A 20,681-nucleotide genomic window follows, 5' to 3' on the forward strand; every position below is an offset into this window, starting at 1 on the left:
TAAGTTTTACCGACTTTTATTTATAAAACACTTGGGGAATTCAGAAAAGAGCATGGTTTTGGCCAGACTCTCTCTCTGGCTCCCAGTGCCTGTGTTTGTCCAGAAGAAAGATCTTGGTGCATGGCGGGCCTTGGGGAAAACCAGACAGACCCCACCGAGAAGCACAGGAACATTTTTCGAAGAAAATTGGACAAATTACCACGTATGTAGACATTTGAGCTTTTAAATGTAGATTAAAGTAGAAACAAGGTTTTACCAGGCACTTTACCTGGGGTGGGGATGACTAAAATTCGTCCCTCCTGTGAAACCTATGGAAGTGACTTTCTTGCCCATTAAACTTGCCCATCAGCAGCTCCTCCTCATCTTCCTCGTGGGCCTTCTTCATTTCTTCTTTGGCCAGTATGGCATCCATCTCCCTTTCTGGGCCCTGGTGAAAGAAACAGACCCTGGTGGCTGGGGATTATGCTTCCTGGGGGCAGACTGGGTGTCAGCACTCAGCCTGCCTCTGCCTTCTGGAAGCTTCCATACCTGCTGAAGAAGAGCCCCCAGGGATATGGGTCCTATTCCCTGGAACCTGTAAGTGTGACCCTCTATAAGGAAAGGGTCTTGGCAAAGGTGATTAAGTGCAGCAGGTCAAGATGGGGAGACCATCCTGGATGATCGGGTGGGCCCTAAATTCCATCACAAGCATCCTCAGCAGAGAGAGGCAGAGCGAGATTCGACACACACACAGACATAAGAGAAGGCCAGGTGAAGACAGAGGCAGAGATGGGAGAACCGTGGTCACAAACCGAGCAACTCCAGGAGCCACCAGGAGCTACAAGAGGCAAAGGAAAGCTCTCCTCGACAGCCTTCACGGCAGCCCAGCCCGCCGACACCTCCCCACTGATGCCAACTTTGCACTTCGGGCCTCCAGAACTGAGAGAAGGAATCTCTGTTGCTTTAAGCCCCCCAGTTTGTGGTGATTTGTTATGTCAGCCACAGGAAACAAATTCACCCTCTTCTTTCTATTCTCAGAGCACCTGGGCCCCTGTTCATCAACCAGCTGACCAGTGAGTCCAAATGAGGAAATCCAATGTGCATGCTTAACAGAAGGGTTAGGAGGGCAGACACGTCAAGTTCCCATAGTCATCGTTGAGAAAGAGTGTTAACAAGGCTTTATGGCAGAAATCAGATTCAAGAAGAAATGGCTCGTGAGAAAATCACTTCGTGATAACGACCTTTAAAGAAAGGTGGCAGGGGGGCCAGCCCGTGGCCGAGTGGTTAAGTTCACACGCGCTGCTGCGGCGGCCCACGGTTCGGATCCTGGGTACAGACATGGCACTGCTCATCAGGTCACGGTGAGGTGGCATCCCACATTCCACAACTAGAAGGACCCACAACTAAGATATACAACTATGTACGGGGCAGGGGTTTGGGGAGATAAAGCAGAAAAAAAAAAAGGTGGCAGGGTGGACTTCCATCAGAAATGCCTTGAAATGTCTGAGTTTAACCACTAGTTTTGCAGCGAGTCCCAGTGTGATGTACACAACATGGAGAAAAAGGCTCCGTGAAGAAAAGGAAATGAGGGGATTTCAATTAAAATCAGGATGATGTTCATGTATCTCCCTTAATTTAAACTCACTAGCATGCAATGATCAGCCCGAGGTTTCTGGCTGAGACAGTGCGGGGGGCCCTCCGACTTTCCCACTAGACAAGGGCACTGGTGGGGACTCCCGCTGCTCTCTCCACTCCTGTAAGCTGTGCCACTGTTTACTGACTGACACTCAAGGACACGAGAAACAAAACGTCTACATGCATTAAAAGTATACATTTTAGATTTAATACTTTGGCTCTAAAGAGTTACAAATGAATTTATACTGATGGAAGATATTTTATCTTCTTTATTTCAAGTCAGAGCTAAATTTTTAAGTTGGCTTCTTGGTATAGGGGCCTCAAACTACACAGTAAAAAAGAAAATACAGGACTGCTCCACACTCGAGGGAATGAAAAGGCAAAGCATGGAGAGGGAAAGGACATTTGCAATACATTTACCTGACAGAGAACTTGCCAGAATATATAAAGAACACTTACAATTCAACAAGAAAAGGTCAGATGACCCACCTTGAAAGTGGGTAAGTGACACAAACAGGCTGTATCAGCCATGTGTTTCTGATGCTTTGACATCTAAGGCCTTGCTGACCCTGGAAGGATGGCCCCTCCCTGGGCTAGCCAATCCCTAGAGAGAAAATGCCTGAAGGCATGCCTTCACATGCAAACTAACCAATCTAGAGCCCACATCTCTATCCACGTCCTCTATCAGCTCTCATTCTCCGGCAGGCAGCGATCTCCCTGCCCTCATTACCCCAGGACCGGACCCTAGATGCCTAGGGGCAGCCCTCTACCCCAGAGCCAACTAACATTTTCAAGACTAGCCAACCCTAAGCCTGCAGACCCTTTCCAGAGGAAGCCACAATAAAGACTCTGCCCACATTCTCCTCCTGCCCGCTCTGCTTCCGGGTGACCTGGGGGCCTCCCCATGTGGCCGTGTATGGCATGGTGTGCCCCCTCCTCTTGGGATCTGCGAGTAGAACAAAGTATCTTTTCAATGGCAGTTGTCTCCTGATCTGTTGGCCTCACTATACCTCAATAATAATAAAACCTACCTTTTAAAACACAGGCATTTCACAAAAGAGAATCTCCAAATGGCCATGAAAGCCATGAAAACAGTGCTCACCTTCATTTGCCATGAGGGAAGTGCAAACTGAAACCAGAGAGATACCACTACTCCTCTAGAGAAGGCCACGATCCCTGGTGCTGGGGAGGAGGCGAGACTGGAGGGATGGCCAAGCGGCGCCGCTCCTCTGCAAACAGTCCAGCAGTTTCTCATAGAATAAAACATACACATACCTAAGACCCAGCAACTCCCCTCCTGGGTATTTATCCAAGAGAAACAAAGCATACATCCACACCAAAAACTGTATGCAGATATTTACAGCAGCAGCTTTCATACTGTCAAAGACTGGAAACAACCCAAATGTCCATCAGCTGGTGCAGGGCTCAACTACTGAGCACTGAGAGGAAACAAACAACTGACTGCTCCACCCACGGCAGGGAGGGCCCTCAGGTGCCTCATGCCCCGTGGAGAAGCAGGCTCAGGCACCACATGCCGCAGCATCCCACTTACACAGCGTTCCGGAAAAGGCAGAACTACGGGGCAGGTATCAGATCAGTGGTGGCCTGGAGTGCTGGAGGGCTTGGCTACAAGAAGACTTTTGGGGGTGATAAAACTGTTCCACAACTTGATTTTTGGTGGTGATTTCACAACTGTACGCGTTTGACAAAATCCATAGAAGTACACACCTAGAAAGGGTAAATTTTACAGTGTGTAAATTACGCTTCCATAAAGCTGACTCATCAACAACTGGCAGTAAGACCACGCATGGCCAGAGATGTGGCACAAACTGAAGCTCTCATCCCCGCAGAAGGGAATGTAAAATAGGATGACACATTGAAAACTGTTGGGCTGTGTGGGGCCCTGTGACCCAGCCTGTCCGCTCCTGTGCACGTGTCCACCGAAAGGCACATACAGGAATGATTATAACAGCTTTATTCAGGAGGCCACAAGCTGGAAGCAACCCAGAGCTGCAGAGAACGGATACATACCTTCTGGAATATTCACACAGCAGGAACCCACTACTGTTGCATGTGGTAACACGAGTGCACCTCAGAACACTGCCTGAGCGAGTCAGTATTGGCTGTTCCATTTATACAGTTTCAAAAGGAGGTCAAATCCCTCTACGGATTACTTCCATTACTTGCTTTGGGGGTGGGTGCCAGCTGGGAGGGGGTGGGAGGAGGTTCCTGGAGCTCTGCTAACGTTCTGTTCTTGACCTGGGTGGGGTGTTCGTTAGTAAAACTTCATCAAGCCTTTGCCATATGTTAGATTTAAGTACAGAAATAAATGAATAATGAAAGAAAAGTTCCCTGTGTACACTGTACCTTGGTTTCACCCCAGGTGGTCTTGCCAAAATTCTCAGCATACTCTTCATCGTCTGTGATCAGAAAGTTATCAAAGATGGTTCCAGATCTCACCTGTGGATGGAAATAAGGCCTTCCTTATTGATGTGAGAAATGTAACAACTTTCCACCAAGAAACAGTTGTATTTTGCTCAGTGCTAAAAGGGTGATGAGCTCTCAAGAGCAGAACATGCCTAAACCTATTTCTAGAACATCCCTTATCTCCAAGACAGTGGTTCTCAAACGTGGCTGCACACTAGGATCCCCGAGAACATTTAACAAATTCCTGCCGCCTGACCTTGCCTCCAGGGATGCTGATTTCACTGGTCTGGGGTGCCACCTGGGCATTGAGACTTTGACGAGCTCCCCAGTGACTTGAGCATTCAGTGACGTTTGAGAACCACTGCTTGAGAAACTTACTGTGCAGTGTGGGCCATGGAGTGGCAGCATCAGCACCACCTCGGAGCTTGCTGGAAACGCGGACTCTCAGACTCCACCCCCGACCCACTGCATCAGAATCTGCAATCTTGTGCTAAAGCTGATGGGCGCCACAGGTCAGCTCCAAGCAGAAGAGTAACAGGTCCAGCACTGGCATGGAAGGGGACTTCTAAGGGGACAGGGTGGCGGACAGGAAGTGCCCAGAGGGCAGGAAGGATGTCTGATGTGTCCATGGCGGTATGTCTTGGGTCCAGGTATGAGTGCCAGGCACACAGAACAAGCTCAAGGAATGCTAGCTATGGGAATAAAGGAATTTGGGCTGAAGTTCAGAGTTATTGAACTAAAGCAAATTTAAAACCAAGTGTTCGGGGCTGGCCCAGTGGTGTAGTGGTTAAGTTCGCATGCTCTGCTTCAGTGGCCTGGGGTTTGCCAGTTCAGATCCTGGGCACAGACCTACATACTGCTTGTCAAGCCACGCTATGGCGACATTCCACATAGAAGAACTAGAATGACTTACAACTACGATATACAACTATGTACAGGGGCTTTGGGGAGGAAAAAAAAATGAGGAAGGTTGGCAAAAGATGTTAGCTCACGGCCAATCTTCAAAAAAAAGAAACAAACAAAAACAAAAAACAAGTGACCTGCCACAGCTCCAGTCCGATGGCACCAATGTTCTCAAATTCTGAGAGGTCATACTCCGTCAAATAGTTGGTGTTTTTCATTTTCTGATGGAGCCAAACATCTTTATCAATACCCTCTGGCTTGAGGCCATCCTGCAACAACAAACCACATGTGGTGGTCCTCAGTGACGCAGCGGGTGGCAGGGGGCAGCCCAAGGGCACGGCAGGAAGCCCACCCACACCTGGTATGGAGGCTTCTGCAGCATCGGTGCCGGCCAGTCCCCGTCCAGTTCACTGTTCCAGTCGCTTGGCTTGCTGGCACTGGCATCCAGAAAATGCTTCTCCCAGTCCTTAAATACGTGTAAGGAAAGAAAAAGGAGAGTCTCAGATTGAAGAAAGGAAATTCTTAACTCCCAACAGGAGGGGGTAGGTCTGTGACCCCTGCGGCAATTTCCCCATCTCCTTTTCTTTTTTTAAATTTTAAATTTTTTTTTTTTTTTGAGGAAGATTAGCCCTGAGCTAACTGCTGCCAATCCTCCTCTTTTTGCTGAGGAAGGCTGGCCTTGAGCTAACATCCATGCCCATCTTCCTCTACTTTATATGTGGGATGCCTGCCACAGCATGGCTTGCCAAGTGTTGCCATGTCCACACCTGGGATCCGAACCGGTGACGCCAGGCTGCCGAGAAGCAGAAGGTGTGCACTTAACGGCTGAGCCACTGGGCCTGCCCCTCCCCATCTCCTTTTCAACTTGGTGGTTGAAGGGCTGAGTGCTCAGGGTTCCTGATCCCACTGAGGGCTTCAGGGCTACACACTACTAGGTTTTTCTCCCTAACCCTCTGTGTAATTGCATATCTTCCCATGCTGTTGAGAGGAACAACAATGTAGAAAACTCAGAATAGTGGCTCAAGTTAAAATGATGGGGCAAAAGGTGATCAGAGGAGGAGCCGCACATTTCCTGGTTAGGTTAAGTCTGTTCTACATCTCGGTCATACACAGACTGTTCCAGAGAGAGGCTGGATAAGTAAGAAACATTCCAACATTTACCTGGGGACCGCTGGGTAGCAGGAGAAAAGCAATTATTGAGTCATTTTCTCTATATATAAACACTCACACCGTACACATGTACTCAAACATGTTTACACATACACGCATATATAATACATATACACATGTATACACACTTCTATATATGTATATGGCTTACTGTGTGTGGCATAAATATTTGCTGACTAAATGAATGGACGAGAAAAAGTTGCTAGGGGTTAATATTCAGATGAACACTTAGATAAAAGCAGAGGAGTCAGGTACGATGGTGTCTTCCTTTTAGAATAATTTGAGAAACAGTAAACGTTTTGCACTTAGACTGTGCCTTCTCCATTATACTCTGTAACTTCTCAACCATCAACACATGGGATTTAGTGGCCCCTGCTGCTGCTGTTTGCTTTGACCCCAACCTGTAACAGAGGGGCCCCTCTTGGGCTGGGATCCAGGAAATGCTACAATTAACTCCGAGCAGCCAGCTCCTTATGATTGTGGATTATCAAATCAAAATGCCATAATGAACTAATTTGTTTAGGAGATCACCACACTGAACACTTGGACAAAACAGCCAGTTCGGAAAGGAGCTTCTGAAAGAATGACCTGGCTCCTCTGGAAACCCGCCTCTCGGACGCCCGGTTCTAAGGCAGCCGCACTGCTGGCCGGCGTCCACGTGGGCCAGAGGCAGCCAGGATTTCAGTCCTGAGAGCTGCGTCTCCTACTGAGCAGCCTGGGGGCTGCAAGGTCAGTTTCTTTACCATTCTGTGCCTCATTTACAGGAAGTGCTCTTTCCAGGCAAAAACTACTTTTTTGGTTTGTTTTGAAGGTAAGAGAAAAGGAGGGGGAAACTCCTGTTTTTTTTCTTTTTCTTTGTGAAATGCTGGAGAAGGTTAACTGATTGGGATTTTACTGTAATCTCAAGACGTTCTCACTGATTAGACACCACAGATTCCAAATTCATGGAAGTTGACTTTTGATTATCTATGAAAAAAAGGATTGCCAAGTAATTAATAGTCTAAACAAGATGCATTGATTTAATAATTACATTCAGTTCTATGGTAAAGGATCTGCTCATTCGACAGCAATGCCACTAAGAAGTTGTCTTCTTCTTCTCCCCGAAGCCCCCCAGTACATAGCTGTACATTGCAGTCGTGGGCCTTCTGGTTGTGCTGTGTGGGACGCTGCCTCAGCGTGGCCTCATGAGTGGTGTGCTAGGTTCAAGCCCGGGGTGGGAACCAGTGAAACCCTGGGCCGTTGCAGCCGAGCACGTGAACTTACCCACTCAGCCACGGGGACGGCCCCCACTAAGTTCTAAGTTGTCAGAAATTAACCGTAAACATCAGTCCAGTACTCTTGGCTTGGCGAAAGCAATTGTCTTAAGAAAAATGGCTCATGTTTTGGCGCAGTGTTTGATGTTCAAAACAAAAGGTTACAATAAACAAACGTAAACTGAAAAAAAAGGCAGCTGTACTGCGTTCAGTGGCAGTCCCCAAACGACTTGACTACGTCCTAAATCTCGAAATCTGGGGATTTGAGCTTATTTGGGGAAAAAAAACCAATCTTTTTTTTAATTTAATTAAGGTAAGGATGTAATTAAGGTAAGGATCTTGAGACAGATCATTCTGGATTATCCAAGTGGGCTGTAAATCTAATGGCAATGTCTTTATGAGAGATAGAAGAGACACAGAAGAGGAGGAGGCCACGTGGAGATGGAGGGAGAGGTTGAAGCGATGTGGCCACAAGCCAAGGAATGCCAGGAGCCAGAAGAAACCGGAAGGAGCAAGGCAGGCTCCTCCTCTAGACCCTTCAGGAGTATGGCCCCTGCGGACGCCTTGATTTCTCACTTCCGGCTTCAGGAAGACCTGTGAGCGAATACATTTCTGTTATTTGAAGCCCCCCACTGTGTGGTACGTTGTTACAGCAGCCACAGGACACTAACACATACCTGTGATGTTAACTGATTCTTGGCTGTCAGTCACAAGTGTGTGGCCCCGAAACGACATCATACTCAAATGCAGAACAACAAAATAATCATTTTTATAATGGTTGTTTATGCCTTATCCTTTTTGAAAAAACACTGGTTAAAAAACAAACCCTACTTGCTCTCATCTCAAATATTGTAAAACTCTTTCACAACACCTTCAAGTGCACAGACGTGTGGCTGGTTTCAGTGAGTGTCACATGCTGTCATCATGACTGCCAGCCGTGTGGCGATCCTCCAGGACCTGGGCACTTACACACTTTGCATGGACACTTTCTAGAGCTGTTTGGGGAAAATCCATACCTGGGATTTGTCATCTTTAGCCTGGGCCCAATCCTTGGACTCTGCTGAAGACTTCTCCATTTTCTTCAGTGATGTGAGGTTCCAGTCATATTCTATGCTGCCGGCTTCAATCGACTGACTATCAATTTTCACTTCATAAGTGAGATCTGGTCGTAAAATCAGAGTGTAGAGGTGTGTAAAGCCATCGACCTGCACGTTTTATGGGGAGAGAAGGTGACAGTGAGACCCTTCTCAGGGTTTCAAGGCAGGTCTAAACATGCAGTTTAAGTTGCCATCGGTCAAAGCCTTGTTATAAACAGCAAGAAGAGAGGTGGTAGGGCTAGGGCCCGACTCGACTCCAGAAGGGGTCTTGAGGAAGAAGCACCACTTTGTAGACTGCTTCCTCACTACTAACAGCCTCTCTCAAGTGCCTGATGCCCTTCCTGCAAAGACAATGCTCCTGCCGGTAATCCGACATGCAAGGAGGACGAAGTGGTTGGTGTAAACCAAGGGACCACCCCGCTGTCTGATTTATGAAAAGTGATGTGGGAAACAACTCCCTGTTCTGTACCAAATGAAGCCCACTCTCAAACACATCTCTTTCTCAACACAGGGGAGAACTTCCTGCGATCTGAGCTGTCCTGCAATTGAAGCTCTGAGAGGGCAGGCCCGGTTAAAGGCTTTTAAAGGTTTAAAGCCCCAGGCCAGACACAAGGGAAGCATTCAACAAACATTCAGTAAAGGCGGGATGGAAGGTGGGTGAGCGGGTGCCTGGGGAGGCTGGGGATGCCAGGACGTGCCCCCGTCAGCAGCAGTGGGGACTCCTGCACCATATTCCAGCAGCGGTTCTCAAAGTGCAGCCCTGCAGCATCAGCATCACTGGGGACACGTGGGAAATGCCCGTTCCCAGGTCAGCCCCAACCTGCTGAATCGGAACCCGGGCGGGCCCTCTAGTTGCCTTCACAGGCCCTCCAGGGACTCTGACACTGCTAGGGTCTGGGAATCGCTGCCGCGGCATCTTAAAAGTTCTGTCGGGAGGATTCTCTTCCTGCTAAGAGCCAAAGGTGAAGGCCTCTTCAGTACCCTCTGCTCCGCCCCAAAGGACAGGCCGCTGCTGTCCACACTGTGGCCGAGGGCTCTGACTGAGATCAACACTGTGGTCTCTCGGGCTTCCCCGCAGCCTCTGCAGCCTGTGACAGCCAAGGACACACTTTTCCCAACAGTCTCCCCAGGCTCTCTGCCCCTTTCCTCTCCACCCGCCTTTCCTAATCCAGACACTGGGCTCGCTGGTCGATCACTGGCACCCTCCAGGATTAGGTCACCAGCTTGGAGCCTCCTGAGGGATAACATCCACTCCCCAACATATGCAAACGGCTCCAAACTGGCATCTTTAATCTCAACCATTGGTCTGAGCTTCAGACCTGAGTTTCCAACAACTTAGTAGACACCTCTACCTGGATGTCTGTCAGGATTTTACAACCAGCCCTTCCAAACACAACTTGCAAGTGTGCTCTGGCCCCCTCATTGGCCTTCGTTTCCCCTGCTGATTTAACAGTAACGCTGCTGAGAGTCATTGTCCACATCCTCAGTTCCCACATTGCAAACATCACAAAGTCTTCCGGGTCCCACCCTGGAACTGTCTGTCAAAACGCTCCCATGTCCTGCATCCACTGAAACCTGGGCCTAACCATTGCATCCGTCTCCCTGCCTATTGACCGCCTTGTCCCGCCAGCTGTCCCCCAGAACATCCGAGGTATTTTTCTAACGTGCAGATCAGAAGCTCCCTTGAGGGCTGACCACTGCCTGCAGGGGAGGTTCTCGACCTTTCTTCTACACCATCACAGAATGAATCAGAGCCCCAAGAACAGAACTATGCCCCCCACCGGGAAGACCATAACGCTGCCCGGCTGCTGTGAGTCAGCGCTCCTTCGGCAGACATGTCCGTTCTTCTAGCAGAAACAGCAGCACACATCCGAGGGCGTCCCCAGCCTGCAGGAGCCACTCAGGGCTCCGCAGACTTGCTGACTCCAGGTGGTTTTGCTGTGGCTGCCTGGCCGGACCCCGTGGCCTCCAGTGTCATCCCTACTCTCTCTCATATCCCGGATGTGCAACTGAACAATTCCTCAGGAATCAATCATAAAGACCCGTCCTTTGGTGCAAACACTACGGTGGGGGAGGAAGACCTGGGTTTCAAGCTCCCCTCACTCCCACAGGAGGGGTGATGGTGTCCGTGTGCAGGAGGACGCGCTGATCCTTTAGCGCCACCAAGCCAGCAGGTGGGAGCCCAAGAGGAATAGGGCTGCCCAGGGAGACTCCCTGGGGCTTTGTGAGGAGGCTGAGCACCCCAGCTCGGGACGGGGCTGAATACGGGACGGTTGCAGATGCTTCCCCTGCACACGGTCAACCATCTTGAAACACACTCGGGCCACTCAGACTCAAGGAGCCACAGATGTCAGAGCCCTGGGCGCTGAGGATGCCCCTGGGGACAGGGCCCTGCTTCCTGTCGCTGACATTCAAATCTGAGGAGGGCAATGGGGAGTGTACTTTCCCTCCACAGGCCTGCGCACCAGGGACCTAACGCAGCTGCCTCAGTGGAGAAGCCCCCGCCGCGCCACTGAGTTATAAAGCGGCCCCAAGACCTAGGGGGTCATTTTCACAGGATCTCCTGGGTAAAAGGGAAGAATGTACGCTTTCACTTTAGAAATATCCCCATTTTTTAAAGTTTTGATATTTTGAAAATTAATGTCTCCAGACTGTTTTTTGTTCATCCTAAATATATCATTCCTTGATGATGGATAGAGCTGAAATGTGACCATCCTGTTGTACCCTTTATGGTGAAAATTATAAATTGATGTCATACCTCACAGCAAAAAGTGAGTGTGCCCTCCTGATGGGTGAAAACTTCAGAAAGCAAGCCAGTCAAAGTGGTGGACAAGGCCTCGAACGGGCCTGTGGAGCTGGAGGTTGGGGACAGGGTGTGTTTGCCAAGACCTATCTCTGGCTCACTTAAACATTTTAGGCATCAAAACTATTTTCTCTAAACTTATGTTATCATCTGGCAAGAGTTAACACAATGACTGATTTGAATACAAAAGCATTTACCTTACATCTGATTGATTTCTTGTTTGAGTGATACTGATTCTTGAAATGTAAAATAACATGAACTTTCTTGATATCAAATCCACAAATATCAGGTCCTACAAAAAAAATAGCTGCTCTCAATTTCCTTCTATAACGCATCACCACAGGACATCCCCAATCAGTCTCCTGAAATAACATACGAGGCACAGGGAGCTTACATGTCTAGGAATAACGCAATATCCACCTGGAGATATTTAAACGGATGGTGACACCCTTCTCAGCTCGGGCCGCGTCTCTCATCACCGCAGCCACGTGGCACTCAGATAAACCAGCGTGTGAGTAAAAGGAAGGTCTAATGACAGTCTGGTAAGTGTCCCCAAGGTGCTGCCAAAGTCTTGGGCCCTCGCTCTGAAGCTCGGACCCTCGCAGCGGTGCCCAGGCGAGGACTGCCGTCTCAGCTCTCATGCACCGTGTGGAGAGACGTGTGCAGCAACGAAGCCCCCTGGTGCCCCAGTGTTCTGGGCTATAAAATGGGGACGTGGATCTCGACTTCACAAAGCTTTTTTGCCAATTCAATGGGCTAACATACGTAAAGTGTTCAGTGTGGCAAAGCTCAATACTTGTTGCCGTTATTACTCTTATGCCCCAATTTATAATAATACACACACATATTCTTAATAACCCCAAATTGTAAGCAAAAGAGAGATTACGATCAGTATGCAGGTTTGATGAACCGTAACATCTAGAAAGAGCTCCATTCAAAAGTGAACGATTTTGTAATTGGCGCAAGGTAGGTTTCAGTCACTGAGGACATGGAGCGCTGCAGGACCCTCGACGCCCTGACCAGAGGCTGAGGGGCTCCGAGGACACTCAACAAGGCTCACAGGAGGGCCCTGGAGAGCCTGTCGAACGCTCTGAGCAAGTCTGGAATCACCCTGCTGCGGCCTGGCCTTGAAGGAACGGACCAAAGCGTCCGGTGTCTTTCTGTCTCACGGCCACTGACCCGGGCTCACACCTACCCCTGGGGATTCTGGGAGGCGAACCCCACGTAAACGCAAGCAGATGACTGCGATTTCTTCTAGAACGTGCAGTGAGGAAAGTCCAGAATAAATACAAGACATCCAGGCCGCACAGAATGACTTAAAGAATAGTACCCATCTGCCAGAGGAGATGCGGCATTGAACTTGGAAGCAGCGTCCTGAGGGACTGACAAAGAACACCAAGTCCATCTCCCCGCTGAGGTCTCGGAGGGCGTGCGTTTATCTAATTCCCTTCTTTGGTTATTTCTGGAAACCACTCCAGTTCAATTTTTAAAACAAAAGCTATGTGAACTATTTGTATCAAAGTGCACTCCGCTGGGACTGAAACATGAAACTTATTTATCCTTTGAAATGCGTCTGAATTTCCCTCTCCATTCCTAAACACCCACAAGCCTTTATTATTAAATTAAACTTCAGAACACGCAGAGCTGACCGGAAAACCTGGACATTCTCCGTTAACAGCAATCATGAAATATTTACGCACCTAATGCATTTTTGTGAGGATATGGGGTAGGCACGTGGCCTATGAAGTCAGGCTGACCTGACTTCGAGCTAGTAGTTTTAATCTTTCTGAGCCTCAGTTTCCTTACTTGCAAAATGGGAGCTGTGTTACCTATTTCCTAGAGGTTTATACATAATCTAAGACTGTGTATGTTAGGCCCCTAGCAAGGGCCCAATCAAACAGACTTCTCTCTTCCCCTTCAACACAAGCCTCAGCCTGCTCTCATACCAAAGGCTAGAGCTGAGCTATCACGGGAAAGTGTTCTAACAGAGACACAGCAGATTTGAGTAAAATGTAAATGATTTTGAGTTAAAAGCAAAAATAATACAGAAAGTGTATTTTAATCACTTTTTTTACTCCAAAATATGCTGCTTCACGATTCAGATGTAGCAGACATGCTACATATATTTTAAAGTAGTACTGTGGCAGATATTTGCGGTTATTTTGTTTGCCAACACTAACTAAATCAAATATCTGTGAAATCATCTCTAGTTCAACAAATATTTTTTGCCAAATATATCTGCCTGTTTTAAGACAATAATAACAATAACCAAAACCCATAACATTTTAATTTCTTTCCTAATCAAAATAGAAAGACTTTTTCCATTCCAGATTTTAAGTTCAAGAGTAACTACGAGGCACCGCAGAGCAGAGAGGACTATGGGCAGAGGTGGGAACTGCGTGGTCAGTGGAAAACTTTGCATCCAGTCCTGTGGCCTCGGGGAAGTCACCTTGCGCTCCAAAATGACAGGGCAGGACTGTATCTAAATCTAATAAATAATGTAACATCTATTTTCTCTACTTCTAAAACAACACTATGACCAGCGGTATCTATAAATATAAGAACAGCATAAACCAGGTGTCTCAAGCCTGATGCTGATCAGGATAAATTCAGAGATAAGCACGGAAAGACTATGAGGGAGAAAAATTCTGCAAGACATCCAAGTCCGATGAGAGGAAAGAATTTTAAAGAATGATTCCCCAAATTTGGATTAAGGATAGATATTTTAAAAATACATTTTCATTCTTCCAGCTCTTTTACCCCCTTTTTAAATTGTGGTCAAATAAACATAAAATTTACCATCTTAACCATTTTTAAGTGTGCAGTTCAGCGACATTAAATGCATTCACATTGCATTTCTGCAATGTGTTCAACCATCACCATTCATCCCCAAAACTCTCTTCATCTTCTAAAACTGAAACTCTGTCCCCATGAAGCACCAACTCCCCATCCCCCTCTCCTAGCCCCTGGCAGCCACCATCCTACTTTCTGTTCCTGTAATTTTGACTCCTCTAAGTACCTCATATAAGTGGAATCATACAGTATTTGCCCTTTTGTGACTGGCTTCATTCATTCGGCGTAACATCTTCAAAGTTCATCCACGTTGCAGCGTGTGTCCGAATTTTCCTCCTTTTTAAGGCTGAATAATGTGCCATTGTATGGATACACCACATTTGGTTTATCTATTCATCTGTTGACGAATACTTGGGTTAAGTCCTACAGTTTTGTTCTTTTCAGGTTTGTTTTGGCTATTCAGGGTCCCTTGAGATTCCATATGAATTTTGGGATGCGTTTTTCTATTTCTGAAAAAAAGGTCATTGGAATATTTATAGGGATTGAACTGAATCTGTAGATCACTTTGCTTTGGGTAGTATTAACATTTTAACAATACTGTCTTCCAACTCACGAACGTGGAATGTGTTTCCATACATTTATGCCTTCTTTAATTTCTTTCAGCAATATTTTGTAGTGTTCATTACACAAGTCTTTCACCTCCTTGGTGAAAGTTAATTCCTAAGTAATTTACTCTTTTGGATGCTATTGTAAACGGAACTGTTTCTGTAGTTTCCTTTCCAGATTGCTCATTGTTCACATATGGGAATGCAACCTTTTTTTGCGTGTTGACTTTGTATCCTGCTACTTTGCTGAATTCGTTCATTACCCCTAATAGTTTTTTTTGCAATCTTTAGGGTTTTCTATATATAAGCTTATATCATTTGCAAACAGAAACAATTTTACTTCTTCCTTTCCAATTTGGATGCCTTTTCTTTCTTTTTCTGGCCTAATCGCCCTGGCTAGAACTTCCAATGCTGTGTTGAGTAGAAGCAGTGACAGTGACATCCTCGCCCTGTTCTGGGTCTTAGCAGAAAAGCTTTCTGTCTTTCACTACTGAGTATGATGTTCACCGTGGGTTTTTCATGTATGGCTTTTGTTGTGTTGAGGTAGTTTCCTACTACTCCTAGTTTGTCGAATGTTTTTATCACAAAAGGGTATTGAATTTTGTCAAAGGCTTTTTGTACATCAATTGTGATGACCATGTGGTCTTTTTCCTTCATTCTGTTGATGTGACATGTTACACTGATTGAGTCAACCCATCCCTGCAGTCCAGGAATAAATGCCACTTGGTCATGGTGTCCAGTCCTTTTAATATGTTGCTGAATTCCATTTGCTAATATTCTGTTGAGGATTTTTGCATCAAAATTCATAAGGGATATTGGCCTGTAGTTTTCTTGTCTTGTAGTGTCTGTCTTGTTTTGGTATTAAGGTAATGCTGGCCTCAGAGAGTGAGTTAGGAAGTTTTCCTGCCTCATTTTTTGGAAAAAATTGAGAAGGATTGATATTCTTTAAATGTTTGGTAGAATTCACCAGTGAAAACACCAGATTCAGGGCTTTTCTTTGTTGGGAGAATTTTGTTTACTGCTTCAATTTCCTTACTATTCACAGGTCTATTCAGACTTTCTATTTCTTTGTGATTAAATCTTGGTAGGTTTTGTGTTTCTAGGAATTCGCCCATTTCATCTAGGTTATCCAATTTTTGGCATGTAACTGTTCACAGTACTCTCTTATAATCTTTTTTATTTCTGTAGATTCTGCAGAACCATTCTCACATTCATTTCTGATTTAGTAATTTGAGTCTTCTCTCTTTTTTCCTTAGTCCATCTAGCTACAGGTTCGTTAATATTGTCAGTCTTTTCGGAGAACTAACTTTTGATTTCATTGATTTTCTCTTACTGTTTTTCTAGTTTTTACTTTGTTCATCTCTGCTCTAATCTTTATTATTTCCTTTCTTCTGATAGATTTGGGTTTAGTTTGTTCTTTTTCTAGTTCCTTAAGTTGTAAAGTTAGGTTGTTGATTTGAGATCTTATTTTTTAATGTAAACATTTAGAGCTATAAATTTCCTCAATAGCACCACTTTTGCTGCATCCTGTAAGTTTTGGTAAGTTGTGTTTTCATTTTCATTCATAAGTATTTTCTAATTTCCCTTGTGATTTCTTCTTTGATCCATGGGTTGTTTAAAAGTGTGTTAATTTCCACAATTTGTTTAATTTTCCCATTTTCCTTTTGTTAATGACTTCTAACTTCCTCCCATTGTGATCAGAGATATTTTGCATGATACCTACCCTTTTAAAATCTATTGAGACTTAATTTGTGGCACAGCATACGGTCTATCCTGAAAATATCCCATGTATACGTGAGAAGAATGTGTCTTCCATTGTTGTTGGGTAGACTGTTCTGTATACGTCTATTGGATCTAGTTGGTTTACAGTGTTGTTTAAGTCCCCTATTTCCTTATCTTTTGTCTGATTGTTCTATCCACTATTGTGAATGGGTTATTGAAATCTCCAACCACTAGTGTACAACTACCTATTTCTCCCTTCAATTCTGTTAGTTGTTGCTTCATGCATTTTGATGGCCTATCATTAGGTGTGTAAATGTTCTTAACTGTCATATCGTCTTGCTGTTTTGAAACTTTTATTAATACATAATGTCCTTCTTGTCTCCTGTAATCTTTTTTGATTTAAAGTCTATTTTGTCTCATACTAGTATAGCCAGCTCCTTTCTTTTGGTTATTATTTGCAGAGAATATCTTTTTCCATCTTCTCACTTTCAACCAGTGTCTTTTAATCTCAAAGGAGTCTCTTGTAGACAGTATATAGTTGGGTGATATGTTTTTATCCACTCTGCCAATCTCTGTCTTTTGACTGAAGAGTTTAATCCATTTATATCTACAGTAATTACTGATAAGGAGGGACTTACTTCTGTCATTGGGTTATGTTTTCTGTATGTCCTATAGCTTTTTTGTCCCTCATTTCCTGCATCCCTGTCTTCTTTCATGTTTAGTTGACTTTTTGTAGCAAAATGTTAAAATTGCTTCTTAATTTCCTATTGTGTGTATTCTACAGCTATTTTCTTTGTGGTTACCATGGGAATTCCATTTAACATCCCAAATTATAACACTCTAATTTAAACTGACACCGGCTTAACTTCAACAACATACAAAACTCTGCTCCTCTATGTCTCTGTCCGCGTGCCTTCCAGTTACTGACGCCACGGAGTTACATCTTACACATTGTGTGTCCCCAAACACAAACTAGTAATTCTCTAAAATACATTAGTCTCTTAAATTATGCAGAAAACAACATTTGGTGTTACAAACCAAAGTTATAGTAATACTAGTTTTTACACTAATACTTTTTTCTTTCAACGTATCAGTTTCTTAAGTCATGTAGAAAATAAAAGTGCAGTTACAAACCATTGTTACAATAATACTAGCTTTTATAACTGCTCACGTATTTCCCTTTTTTGACATCTTCATTTCTCCATACAGCTTTGAGTTACTTTCTAGTGTCCTTTCATTTGACCCTGCAGGACTCCCTTGAGCATTTCTTTCTTTTTTTTTTAATTGAAGATTAGCCCTGAGCTAACACTGGCTGCCAATCCTCCTCTTTTTGCTGAGGAAGACTGGCCCTGAGCTCACATCCGCGCCCATCTTCCTCTATTTTATATGTGGGACACCTACCGCAGCATGGCTTGACAAGCAGTGCCATGTCCGCACCCAGGATCCGAACCAGCAAACCCCGGGCCACCCAAGTGGAACATGCGCACTTAACTGCTGCACCACCTCCACCTTCAGCATTTCTTGCAAGGCAGGTCTAGTGGTCACAAGGTCCCCGAGTTTTTGTGTATCTGAGAATGTCTTAACTTCCCCCACACTTTTGAAGGACAGTTTTGCTGGGTATGATTCTTGGTTGACAGTTTCTTTCTTTTAGTATTTTGAATGTATTAGCCCCATGTCTTCCGGCCTCCAAAGTTTCTAATGAGAAATCTGATGCTCTTATTGAGAATCCCTTGTATGTGATGACTTGCTTCTCTCTTGGTGCTTTCAAGGGCCTCTCTTTGTCTTTGTCTTTTGAAAGTTTGGGGGCCAGCCTGGTGGCATAATGGTTAAGTTCATGTGCTCTGCTTTGGCACCCCAGGCTTCACTGGTTCAGATCCCAGGTACGGACCTAGCATTGCTCATCAGGCCACACTGTGACAGCATCCACATAAAAAATAGAGCAAGATTGACAGAGATGTTACCTCAGCGACAATCCTCCTCAAGCAAAAAGAGGAAGATTGGGAACAGAGCTAACCTACCTCAGAAAAAAATTTTTTTAAAAAGAAAGTCTCATTATAATGTGTTTGGTGTTAGTCTTCTTCAGTTCACCTTACTTGGAGTTTGTCAAGCTTCTTGGATATTTATATTCATATATTTCACCAAATTTGGGAAGTTTTTAGCCTTTATTTTTCCAAATATTCTCTCTCCCTGCCCACTTTTCTCTTTCTCCTCCTTCTGGGACTCCCATATGCATATGTTGGTCTGTTCAATGGTGTGCCACAGGGGCCTTGGACTCTGCTTTTCTTCAATCTTTTCTCTTTTTGCTCTTCAGCCTTCATAATTTCCATTATCCTATCTTCAAGTTCACTGATTCTTTCTTTTGCCTGCTCAAACCTGCCTTTGACTCCCTCTAGTGAATTTTTCATTTCAGTTGTACTTTTCAGCTCCAGAATTTCTTTTTGGTTTCCTTTTAGGTTTTCCATCTCCTTATTGATATTTCCATTCTGTTCACACATCATCTCCTTGACTTTTGTCACATTTCCCTTTAGTTCTTTTAGCATTTTCACTTAAGTCTTTGTCTAGCAGATCTGCCATCAGGTCTTCTTCACACACAGTTTCCATTAATTCATTTCTTTTCATTTGCATGGGCCACACTTTCCTCTTTCCTTGTATGCCTTGTGATTATCTGTCGAACGCTGGACATTTGAACCGAATAATATGGTAACTCTGGAAATCAGATTCTCCTCCCTCCCCACGGTTTGCTGCTTTTTGTTATTTATTTTTGACTGTTGTAGGCTGTCACTGTGCCAGGGTCAGCCTGAGGTGTAGACTTAAGGTCTTCTCAGGTCTTTTCTGAGTCTTTCCCCAGGCATATGTTGTCACTCTTATTTTCCTTGAATATGCAGTTGTTGTTGTTTTTTTTTTTTAAAGATTTTTATTTTTTTCCTTTTTCTCCCCAAAGCCCCCCAGTACAGAGTTATATAGTCTTCGTTGTGGGTTCTTCTAGCTGTGGCATGTGGGACGCCGCCTCAGCGTGGTTTGGTGAGCAGTGCCATGTCCGCGCCCAGGATTCGAACCAACGAAACACTGGGTCGCCTGCAGCGGAGCGCGTGAACTTAACCACTCAGCCACGGGGCCAGCCCCTGCAGTTGTTTTTTAATAGTCTAGTCTTTCATGTCTGGCTTCCTAAAGAGGAAAAAGTGAAAAATGAAAGGAGGGAAAAGCATTCTGGCCATTTAAATCCCCTGGAAGTCACTTCAGCTGCAGGAGGCGGGTGCTTACAATAATGGCTGCCCATCTCTTTGTCTGTACCTCTGTGATCAGAAGCAGCAATCAGCACTCGGATCCCCAATATTTGGTGGACAGGGTCCTTTTTGCCTACCCTAGCTCTCAGAAGCTGTGTGTAAGCTGCTCCAGGAACACATGCACTGCTGCCTGGCAGGTGGCTGGGGGTGGGGGATGGGTAGCTGTCACGGTGCTAGGAGTTGAAATTGACTGAAATTAACCTTCCTGTCTTTCCCTGGAAGCAGCAATCCTTCCACAGACTCCAGAGTTTCAAAACAGTTACATCAGACAGATTCTGCCCTGCAATTGATGTCTAGGTGGAGAGACAGATTTCCACTGCTTCCTACTCTACCATCTTCCCAGAATCCTCTTCAGTCTTAAGCTTTTTGAATCCACATACTTCAGTTATGTTTAGTTCCTGTGGCCCAGTGGGGTCCCTTGCCAATTCCAGCACAAATTTCAATCAATTAGCTCCGGTGTCAGGAGACATTCAATACATTCTAGGGGTCAGCAAGGTTTTTCTGTAGGCAGCCAGGCAGTACACATTTCTGGGTGTGTGGGTCATATGGTCTGTGTCACAACTACTCAACTCTGTCACTGCTGCCTGAAAGCAGCCACAGTCAGGATGTAAACGAACAGAGTGACGCTGCATTCCAAGGAGACTTCATTTGTGGACGCTAAAATCTGAGTTTCATGTCATTTTCATGTGTCACAATATCCTTATTTTGATTTTTTCCAGTCATTCACAAATGTTAAAGCCCATCCTCAGCTTACAGGCCTTAACAAACACAGGTCACGGGCTGACTTGCCCATGGCCAAGGTTTGTTAACTTCTGATGTATTCAAAATACTTGGGGCTACATTAATGCTGAATAAACAAGCTTTTCAAACGCACAATAGAATGGTATAGTTACCTTTTTATAGCATTAATTAGGTGTAACAGTGGTAAAAACCTTTGGTTAGATATAATCAATACCACTACTTTTGCAAAGTCTTAGTGTAAGGATCCTATGAAGTGGAAGGGTTTTCAA

The 20,681-nt window shown here is 45.2% G+C and overlaps 1 protein-coding gene across 3 annotated transcripts in view; it reads right to left on the bottom strand.

Moving 5' to 3' along the window:
- The window catches only part of CALR3 (calreticulin 3), a 23,714-nt gene continuing 3,033 nt past the window's right edge, over nt 1-20,681 (bottom strand). The window contains exons 4-10 of one of the 3 annotated variants that reach the window (XR_289179.4): nt 11,465-11,559; nt 8,384-8,572; nt 5,303-5,410; nt 5,082-5,213; nt 3,982-4,074; nt 3,167-3,342; nt 1-427 (exon numbers count right to left, since the gene is read on the bottom strand). Coding sequence is in view for 2 of the 3 variants with exons in the window: in XM_001502873.5 (XP_001502923.1) it covers nt 284-427; nt 3,982-4,074; nt 5,082-5,213; nt 5,303-5,410; nt 8,384-8,572; nt 11,465-11,559 (761 nt within the window). In the remaining variant the exon portion in view is untranslated. Of the gene's footprint in view, nt 428-3,166; nt 3,343-3,981; nt 4,075-5,081; nt 5,214-5,302; nt 5,411-7,106; nt 7,962-8,383; nt 8,573-11,464; nt 11,560-20,681 lie in introns of those variants that run through there. The other 2 variants (XM_001502873.5, XM_070246125.1) reach the window with 2 other exon arrangements.

Source organism: Equus caballus, chromosome 21 (assembly GCF_041296265.1).
Source record: "Equus caballus isolate H_3958 breed thoroughbred chromosome 21, TB-T2T, whole genome shotgun sequence".
NCBI lineage: Eukaryota > Metazoa > Chordata > Mammalia > Perissodactyla > Equidae > Equus > Equus caballus.